The sequence below is a fragment of the Gasterosteus aculeatus genome, chromosome 6 (assembly GCF_964276395.1).
Source record: "Gasterosteus aculeatus chromosome 6, fGasAcu3.hap1.1, whole genome shotgun sequence".
NCBI classification, from domain to species: Eukaryota; Metazoa; Chordata; class Actinopteri; order Perciformes; family Gasterosteidae; genus Gasterosteus; species Gasterosteus aculeatus.
The window spans coordinates 11211568-11221274 of record NC_135693.1 but is presented as its reverse complement, the minus strand read 5'-3'; the positions used below and the strand labels follow the sequence as shown (position 1 = coordinate 11221274).

Here is a 9707-nt window from a genome sequence, read left to right as displayed (position 1 = left end):
AGAACCCATATAAGGTTGGCGGAACAGTGCCCACTGGAGCCAGAAGAAAACATTACATGATCATGTGCTTAAACAAAAGAGTCAAAAAGTCAACTTTCGCTTCTTTTGACTTCAGCCTTTCATTCTCAAGAATATACATGTTTTATTTCTGATTTCTGAGTATTTAAAGTATGTACATTCATATGTATACATACAGAAGTTTCGAGCGCTACTTACATCTTTGTTCCCACGGTCATTGGAAGTAAAAGCCTTTTGGTGTAAAACTGGTAGAGCAGAAATGCATGACAGTTATAAAAGAAGAAGAAGTCAGAAAGAAATCAAACACTGAATAATTTTACACATTCTGCATAGTTTAAACTTATGACAATAATACTAATAGTGTAAATATTCTGCTTAGAAGTAGTGTTGACTCAAATCATAAAAACTTTCACGCAACATATCATGACAAAGTTTTGTAAGCCCGTTTTCCATAAATATACAACATCAAACTGACCTACCTGTTTGTATCCTATTGTTCCAGCGATTATGGTAACGTTATTTTTTAAAGTACGTTTATACAAGCTACATATTAGTCTGATAATAAACAGACACAAGAGTTGTATTGAATACAACTACAGAAAAACGTGCTCACGTAACGTAACCCCCGACGTCCGACGTCACTGCGTCATTTTGCCGGGAATGATGGACCACGTGTCTCCTGCCGGCGTGCTTGGTTCCTCCAGTGCGCGATTCATTACTTTTTTATACCGAAAGGAGGTCTGGGCAGGGAGCGCAGGAGCAAGATGGCGGCGCGCTGGGGAGCAGGCGAGGATACTTTAACAACGTGCAATATGGAATATTTCTCAATGGACACACTGGACGAGGTAACGCACATGTTAAAGACTCGATTTGCTTTGGTGAAGTCCCAGCGGTGGGTACTTTAGTGAGCAGTGTGCGGCCGGGTGGAGCGCGGTGTGTGTACAGGCGGTAGCCACGGTGCGCATGGAAAAGTGACACGTGGATACCACCGTAGTATCTAGTGTGAAACTTGTTTTTATTTTAAATAAGGCATTGTTTTGTGACGTTTGCAACTGTTTATGGCTTTCGTTGTATTAAATGTGTAATGCATCTCTCTTTAACCGCGCTGCTGTCTTTTAGATGAACTAACTTAACGTGTTAACGTTAGCTGGTTAGGGAACGACTCCGGTTTCCGCCCTTAATTAAACCAATATCTGTTCAAACGGGTGAAGTGACAGTTGTGTTTTTTTGTTGGTGGTTTGTCTGGCATGTACCCCAGGTATAAAAACATTGTGAGGATTGTGCATTTAAGCCGCGTCGAGGTGTTGACGTAGCCTATGTACTTAAGCTACTCCTCAAACACACGTGGTAACAATGCGATATGCTTATCTCGAGTGTTATCGCCACGATGGGTCGTCAGTTATTAATTTTCCTTTTCCTGGATGGTGCTTACTGGTGACGTTACTTTGCGTTAATTCTGCTATTTAAGTTAGTTGATCGGCTCGATGCCAGCACGTTGCAGTAATGTGACATCAGCAGTGTGATGATGCACACAATAATGAAGCTCTTTTATAACGGACAGTCACTGTACTTGGTAAAGTAGCACACACCTGGCTGATTATTAGCAATTATATCTTGTGAAAAACCACGTTCTCATTCAAAGCCTCTGTGAGTGAATCACGTTTCCTTCACTCGCGCATGCGCAGCGGACACAGTGCATTTCTCCCATTCACACACCCGTTCATAGTTTATAAATAACGATATTCGTTCAACATTTAGCCCATAATGTGTGTCTAAATGACCCCTATCATTTGGTAATTGGTCTAATATTGGGACAGTCGAAACGGACGTGGGCCCCGTTTGTTGTGTGCCACACGTGGGTAGCCTCCCTGTGTACGGGGTGACGTGAGGATCAAACATGTCAGCGCGCTGTGTGCATGCGCAGACTGCAACACGTGGGTTACTGTAGAAGACTGTTGCGCGATTAGATCAAAGTGTCATTTTTATGAGTTATGGTTGCTAATAAAACCGGACCACTGTGCTCGACTTGTGTGTTCATGCATTTTATAAGCGCCTCATGCATGAAACGGTTCTATGAAATCTTTTTTTTTCTTTTTTAGTGTGATTGACTAAACTGTTTTGGATCAGATTTATTTTTTAGAAAAGTAATAACCGTTTAGTTCACGGAGGTAATACTGTAGTCATGAAATGATTAGCCAGTGGTCAATTATGTGCATGCTGATGCAGGTATTTCGTTTGTCTGAATTGTGATTTTGGTTTGTTCAGTCATCTTTTTGTGAAACAAAGTGTTGATTTATTTCCACTCTAGGCAGATGTGCTGAGCTCTGCAGAAACTCTGGAGGCCCTTCAAAGCTGCTTAGACCCCTCTATTCTTTCTATCTTTGAGGACACGCCAGCAATAGAGGTAAGAAAAATGTCACATATTTGAAGAACTATAGCGCAACGCAATACAGTTGTCTGTTCATTGACCCCATTAACCTAATTTCCATGTGTGTGTTTAGACTAAAGGCGTAGACGAAGAGAGCGAAGCCACGCTGCTGACTGCCCTGACAGAGATCCTTGACAATGTGGATGATGAGAACCCATCCCCATTTGACATCCTGCCTGACTCAGACCTGCTGTCGGGTCAGAAGGGAAGAGAACTCTCCCCGGTCAGTGCGCCGCTGTGACACGTAGCGTAAATCCCTCATCCGTGCACAGAGTTTGGAAATATATCTTGCTGACTTCTGTGGTTTTTAAACATTATCCTTTTGTTTCTTTCACTCTCTAGCTCAGGAGATTACTCTGTCTGTCCCGTTCCTCTCCAGAGAAGGACACGCTATATAACCCAAGACACATTTCTGCTGGAAAGGTAGCGCTTGTCACCCAATACCGCAATATATGAGCTTGAAACGTGGATGTATTTCTGATTTATATTATGTATTTGTTTCCTTCTCAGAACCTCCCACTGATGCTGGCAGAATTTCTCCAGAGAAGTGATGGGGAGGAAGAGGAAGATGGCTCGTCCACTCTGAGCCCAGGAAGTCATGATTTATCTCCTGACGGCGACCAGCTACACTGGGAAGGTCTAGCCCTGCCGCTTCCGGTCACGACCGAGCAGGAAGTTGACGATGGCGTTTCAGTTAACCTGGGGGACTTGGTCAGGCACATCCGCCCGTACTGTCTGGACGTTTGTGTGCAGAATGACGCGGGGGAACAGCTTTTGCCCGAAGGAGGAATCTTACTTGAAGTTGTGGACCAGGGTGAAAATGGAGAACCCATCCTGGCCATCCAAGGCATGGATCTTTCGGTCGCTCATCCGCTAAGAGAGCACTCCTCCCACATTGGGTGGAATGTTTCGGACGAAGCCGAAGAAGTGGCCTCCGACAGCTCAGAGCATATAGTCGTTGACGACGATGATGAAGATGAGGCTCCACTGAAAGCCGCAGGCCCTTTGACTCCTGCGCGTTGTCCATTTGTGAAAGATAACGTGGTGATTAAGAAACAAAAAGAAGAGATAAAAGGGAGAAGCTCCTCCCGCAGGAGAAAGAAAAAGAAATGCAAGGAGCTGCCCCAACCCAGCATTGTGGAAGGAAGGGTCCTCAGGAGTGGCACCGTAACAAAGTCGCCACAGCAGTCTGGCAAAAAGCCTGAAAAACAGCAGGTCAAAGAGAAGGCACACAAAGTCCCAAAGGTTCCTCTCGTCTCCACTCCACCGGCTTCCTCTGTAAAACCCAAGAAACCAAATCCATGCCAAACTGAAAGACAAAAAATAATTGCCCCTACAACACTATTGCCTGAAACGAATGTGCGAGTTGCCACGTCGGTGTCAACCAGCCAGGTGTCAAATAATAGTCGTGAGAAGAGTCAGCCCAGCTGTCCACCCACTGCAGTGGTCTCTCTGCAGCCTCAAGAAGTGCCTGAACGGCCTTCCCCGGCCCCTCAGAAGCCGGAAGGCTCATCAGCAGCTCCCTCTGCTGTCCGACCTCCGCCGTCTTCATTGAGCCCTGCAGCCGCTTCCAGTCCGGCAGAACCCCAGCTGGAACAGTCTCTCCCTCCAGTGGCCCTTGCAGTTCCGGAGCCAAAGCCCAAATCGCTCAGTCTGGCAGAGTACCGGCGGCTCCGACAGCAGAAGAGGCCGCCCCCGGTGGAGAAACCAGGGAACTGCACAAAGTGGCCCAGTCTCCCGGAGCTTCCCACAGAGCTTCCCCTCATTCCCTGCTTGCCTGACCCCAGCCCCAAGGATTCTCGACGGCCCACCCCCAAGCCAGACGAGGAGGAGGTCAGGCCTGCCTGGCAGCCGAGAGGACCGTGTGCACCACCCACCCCTGAGGCGCTGTTGGTGCCACCAGCCTACATGGCTGCCTCATCCAGCAGGGTTACCCCTGTCCCCAAACAGCAAAAACCTGAACCTTCAAAACCTGTGGTATCCCAAAAGCCCCCAACTCCAGCCTTTGATTCACCCCCACCACAACTGGCGGCTGCTCAACCTGTAGTACCGTGTGTGCCTCAAAGCTCTGGGTCTCCAGCTTCTCTAAAAGCTGCCATTGAGATTGTGTCATCGGCGAATGGCAAAGGCTCTCTTGCACCTTTAGGAGGAAAGAGTGGAGAGGATAAAATATCTCTTGTGTCTGTGCAGCCTACTAAAATTGATCTTAAAAACAATGCAGATACGATCAAACCCAACGGCGCTCTGTCTGTGCCCAGTGCCCCCCAGAAGGCCGTTGTTTTTCAGAAGGTGCCTGAGCTTACGGCTTGTGTGTCATTTAGTAACCCCATCACACCTGAGACAAAGTCCTCCAAACCCACAGCCAATGGTACCCACTCTCCGGTTGTCCATCCCTCAGACCCGCAGAGTATACAAGCCAAACCTGTTGTACTTGAAAATAAATGCAAACCCACTACAGCAGTGAAACCTCTAAGCGCAAAGCACACCACCCAGAAGCTGATCGAGGCCTTTACAACTGAGATAGGTGAGCATAAAGATGGCGGTGGGTTTTCAGTTTTGGGGGGGGGGGGGGGGGAAGTTTCTTCATCAAATTCTGGGTGTTGTGGCCTACAAAGTCCTTACTATCTTGTCGGAGGCGCAACTCTAGTGCAGGAACTCATAACTAGACGCTGCAACTTCGAGAATCATTCCAAACATGTCTGTCATGATTTGTGTTCATAATGACTTGACCATAATCATCTTCTTTGCAGGTATTGAAGCTGCTGATTTGACCAGCTTGTTGGAGCAGTTTGAGGAAACCCAAGGTAAATGATGCTGGGTATTTTATTTTTTTTATCCGGTCTGTTGGAAAACGCATCTTTTTCATACTTAATTTCTGGTGGTATTGTACTGGCTAGTAGCTTAGTCTGTCCCATAGTTTAGTCTGATGCGAAATGTAGTCACAGAGAATCCGTTTTCCTGGTGATGTAATGGGGACAAGTGGTCCACAACATTTCACAAGTCTTTGGTTTGTTGTAGTGGATGAGAGCCTGAAATGAATTAGATTTGAATCACTGCAGCAATAGAAACAGCCTGCCAAGGGAATGTGCAGATGCTTGGATTTTAATTTGGACGACCATTCCGCTGCCTTCAGCCTTGTCAGTCTTTCCAATTAGCTTGAAGCTTATGTGATCCTCTCCGTGTGTTTAACATTCAGCAATTGTGTGGGATTTCCGGCGGTTCAAAATGGCAGGATTCTTTCCTCTAACACATTCCCCTTTAAGAGATGTGTGCTGCGGGGGGGGGCAGCGAAGTTGCTTTGTGCTCAAGTCCGCTCAGCTGCTGGAATTTTGCCCTGTCTGCAAATCCATTTAACTCTCGCCCTGCTGTCTTTGTCTGAGCGGATGTACAAACCCCTAGCCCTTAACAAGTAGCTGCACTGCCTACGTCAGGAGCTTGTACTGTATCACGCTGACTGAAATGCACAGTACCAGCATTACACGGGCAAAATGCATGATACAATGCAGCTCCCCGTCATGCTACAGTTCCTCCGCTGTTGGTCGATGCAGAATTTGTATCTGTGTGTGTTGCTCTGTTCATTTTGTCATTCCTTTTCTCTTCAGCCAAAGAGGAGCACTGTGTGCAGGTGGTCTCTGGTAGAGCAGCAGCTGTAGGAAACTCGAGGTGAGTTACCCTACAGCCTTCAAGCTGCTCTGTATGACTGACGGAGTCACGGTTTCTGAGTGAAACCTATTGGCTGTGTGTGTGTAGAGATGACACGCACACACCTTTTAGCCAAGACCTACCGCAACCCTTGCTTTGGCCGAGCCAGTGTGGGGGGCCTCCTCGGCTCTAAATTAAAACCGCCTGATTAGACTTTGCTGCACCTAAATCATGAGGCGGCAGCCACACTTTATACCACTGATTGTAAACGGCCCCGTTTTCCATTTACAGTGAGCTGGCTCCAGAGAAAACAGTTGTGGAGCGTGTTAAAGCAAATGACCTCTCAAGTACTGCAGGTAATTCAGCATTTTGACCTCAACATGAGTCCATTACATTGAATCACTAAACGGTTGTACGGCCACTGTGCTTCCAGCAATACATGTTAAATAAGCTCATCTGAAATACTACGTTGTGATCCGAGATGTGCTACCGAGCAACACAGATGACCAATTGTACTGGAATGTTGGCTGTAATTGTGGTGCATTTTCTTTCCCTCGGCTTCAGCTTTGACTCCCCCAGCTACTCCTCCCCACCAGATGTGGAAACCCCTGGCCCCTGTGGCCCTGCTGGGAAAGACCAAGGCTGCTGAAGCATCAAAGTCTAACCCCGCCAAAGTTATCCAGATAGAAGCAAGGCCTCTGCCCTCCGTCAGGTCCCGCAGCAAACCCACTCCTGTTGCCGCCGCCGTAGCCCCCGAGCTGGCGTGCATGGACCACGACTACTGCCTTCCAGATAAAGGCACTGCCACTGAAGAGCCGGGCAAGCGTTGGAATGTCAAACAGCCTTCTTTCATCACTATTAAACCCATTGGGCCACCCACTAGAACCCCTACACAGCCTACTCTGGCTGCCCCGTCATCGTCGGCCCGGTCTGCCACAAAGCCTGTGCTGGCAAACACAACGCAGGTGTTTCCCGTGACGGAGCCCCTGGATCACAGGACTGATAAGACGGACAGAAGCTCCGTCCTGGAGACTCCGGATGCCTCGCCTACTCAGCAGGACACTGGCGCCTCTGTTAAAGAAGGGAACCCCAGGAGAAGGCGTTTTGAGAGGCCCTACCGCCGACATGCGGCTTCTCGCACACCCAGTCCCCAAGAAAGAACCGGAGGCCGGTCTAGAAAAAGAGCCCACCGCTCTCCCAGCCCTTCGTCCTGCAGTTCGGAGTGTAACTCTGATTCCTCTACGTCTCGGTCTAGATCCCGCTCCGCCAAGAAGAGGTCAGGACTCCGGTCAGCATGTTTGGCCTCATGCAGCATCTTGATTACAGTTTCTGGAGTTTTTTTTTTTCCCTTATTCATCACTGAAATTCTTTCCCATTTCTTCTCTAGGTATCGCCCCCGTCACTCTAGAAGTAGTTCCAGCTCCTCATCCCGTTCCTCCTCTCGGTCCTCTCCCTCCGTGTCCCGCTCCCCTCCCAGGAGGAGACGGTACTCGTATTCCTCCTCTCGTTCTGGCTCCTGGAGTCGCTCCAGATCGCGGTCACAATCTCCTCACAGACGAGCACAGTGGAGCAGAAGCAGAATGCTGAACAGGTATAAGTGTTATTAGTATTGAGTTGATGTCTTTGCATGGGTTTTATTGCTGTTTTTGAAAAATGACCAACGGCTTAACCTTATCTTCCTCGGTCCCACATGTTCGTCCAGCTATGGTAATGGTGCAAAGACAAACGTGGAGGAGGTGAAGAGACTCAAGGAGAAGGCTATTGTAAGTAAATCAACCCCCCCTACACGCCGGTCTCTGAGCAAAGTGGTTGAGATTTTGTCACGTGAATCGTCTGAACTGCTTTCTTCCCACAGGAGGAGCGCAGGGTTGTTTACATTGGTCGAATACGGGGAACAATGACCCAAAAAGAACTTAAAGAGCGCTTCTCTTTGTTTGGTGAGATTGAAGAATGCACCCTGCACTTTAGAGACCACGGGTAAGTAACGCAACATCTCTTGTGACTTTCAGATGACTGTTTAGGTCGAAGGATATAGAATCACCAAGTTGCAACTGCACAGCTTTTAAACCTTGTTGGTCTCGCCTGTGACCTCTTAGGCCAAGCTACGTTGCTAAAGCATTGCAGCCTTGTTCATAACTGGAGCCTCCTGGAAACCCCCCAGTTAGCTCTTTTAAATGCAAGTCACAGTTCAAACACGACAGCCTGTTATGACCTGTGATAAACTGAAAATTAACACAAGCTAATGGTTTTCTTATCCGTCACAGGGACAACTACGGGTTTGTCACTTATTACGACACAAAGAATGCTTTCATGGCCATTGAGAATGGAGGCAAGCTGCGCAAGCCTGACGAGCTGCCATTTGATCTCTGTTTTGGTGGAAGGAGACAGTTCTGCAAAAGCAACTACGCCGATCTGGGTACGCATAAATCGACTGAAAGGGGTTCTTGTAGGCCTCACTCTGAATGCTGCTAGCCAATCCAGATGGAATTGATTTTGTTTGCAGGCAATGGGACATGATGGCTGCGGTTCATCGCGGTGCAGTGTGCTTAGCTGAAAGCCAATGTACTTTGAAAAACAACCAATAACCATTTAAAGGGGATAATCACGACAGGAAAAGGGGGCAATTTAGATTATTGCACATACGGTACTTTTTTAAATGGATATTTTTGTAATCTAGTAACGGTCCAATTTCTTAATCAGCAAGGGTACAGATTAACATGTTAATGTCTCTGCATTACCTACAATAGAAGGCAGTCCACGCGCCTAGACTTTGAAGAGACAAACTATTTACTGCAGTGGATAGAGGAAGCATTAAAACGTATCCAAATCTATTAACGGAAATAATGTCACACCCGCATGTTTTGCGGTCCTTGTCTTTCTTTTAATGCAAGGCTGACTGTTTTTTCCCCATCACTTTTCAGATTCAAGTAGAGAGTACGATTCATCGTCTGCGAAAGGCAAGTTTCATACACTAGACTTCGACACTTTATTGAAGCAGGCAAAGCAGAATCAGAAGAGGTAACAAGGGGCCTGCAGCAAGAAGCAGCTGATACTTACCTCAGAGCCAGCGGTTGGCTTCTCGCCTGCGACACTGTCTTTGCCTTTTTTGTTGTTGCATTATTTTCGTTTGTTTTTTATTTTTGTTAATGCAAGCTAACACCTTCTATTGAAGTGAAAGATTTGTAATGAAAGCAGGAAAAGAAAAAAAATGAAACATGTGAAATTATTATTTTTTAAGTTTATTTAAATGTATAATCAACTTTGAATTGTATGCAGAAAATCGTTTTAAAAAGGGTAAAGGTACCTGGGATGGAAATACCTAATTACTGGGAGGTTGTGTTGCATTGAATGTACTACAAATCTAAATAAAATAAAAATAATTAACTTTTGTTTCTTTCCCAACTCAATTGCATTGCTTTTGTCATCTTATTTCGTAATTCATTAAAAAGACATCATTGGCCTTTCTATGTGTTACCAAGAAAAGTATAGATAACCAAATGGATGGATGTTGTTGCTGCTTTGATTTCATGGACGTTCTTTGAAGCTGAAAATGCTCAGGTGAATCTAGTTATGTGCTGTTTAATTGTATAAATTACACCTGTGCTTAAGGTGCAACGAC

The 9707-nt window shown here is 46.6% G+C and overlaps 1 protein-coding gene and 1 non-coding gene across 3 annotated transcripts; both read left to right on the top strand.

Moving 5' to 3' along the window:
- The first annotated feature begins 670 nt into the window (after positions 1–670).
- On the top strand, positions 671–9495 carry pprc1 (PPARG related coactivator 1). Of its 2 annotated transcripts, none has more exons than XM_040178573.2 (14): positions 671–863; positions 2327–2422; positions 2520–2669; positions 2789–2869; positions 2957–4970; positions 5197–5250; positions 6049–6109; positions 6380–6444; positions 6653–7364; positions 7476–7679; positions 7791–7851; positions 7944–8065; positions 8353–8504; positions 9010–9495. In XM_040178573.2, the coding sequence occupies exons 1-14, from the start codon at positions 783–785 to the stop codon at positions 9108–9110; spliced, it is 3954 nt and encodes a 1317-aa protein (XP_040034507.2). In that variant the 5' UTR covers positions 671–782; the 3' UTR covers positions 9111–9495. The 2 variants fall into 2 exon arrangements, with proteins under 2 accessions (XP_040034507.2, XP_077961118.1); XM_078104992.1 differs by having other exon boundaries at positions 6653–7376.
- LOC120821145 (small nucleolar RNA SNORA50) lies at positions 8140–8277 on the top strand. Its single transcript, XR_005712500.1, has one exon. It is a non-coding gene; the product is annotated as a small nucleolar RNA SNORA50 (small nucleolar RNA).
- Positions 9496–9707: the final 212 nt, after the last annotated feature.

What these genes read in the sequence shown, in the direction of transcription:
- pprc1 (XM_078104992.1), top strand. Translation starts at nt 783, where the DNA reads ATGGCGGCGCGCTGGGGAGCAGGCGAGGATACTTTAACAACGTGCAAT. An exon ending in GCAGCTGTAGGAAACTCGAG is followed by an intron (nt 6,110 to 6,379) that starts GTGAGTTACCCT and finishes TTCCATTTACAG; the next exon opens with TGAGCTGGCTCCAGAGAAAA. An exon ending in AAGCAACTACGCCGATCTGG is followed by an intron (nt 8,505 to 9,009) that starts GTACGCATAAAT and finishes ATCACTTTTCAG; the next exon opens with ATTCAAGTAGAGAGTACGAT.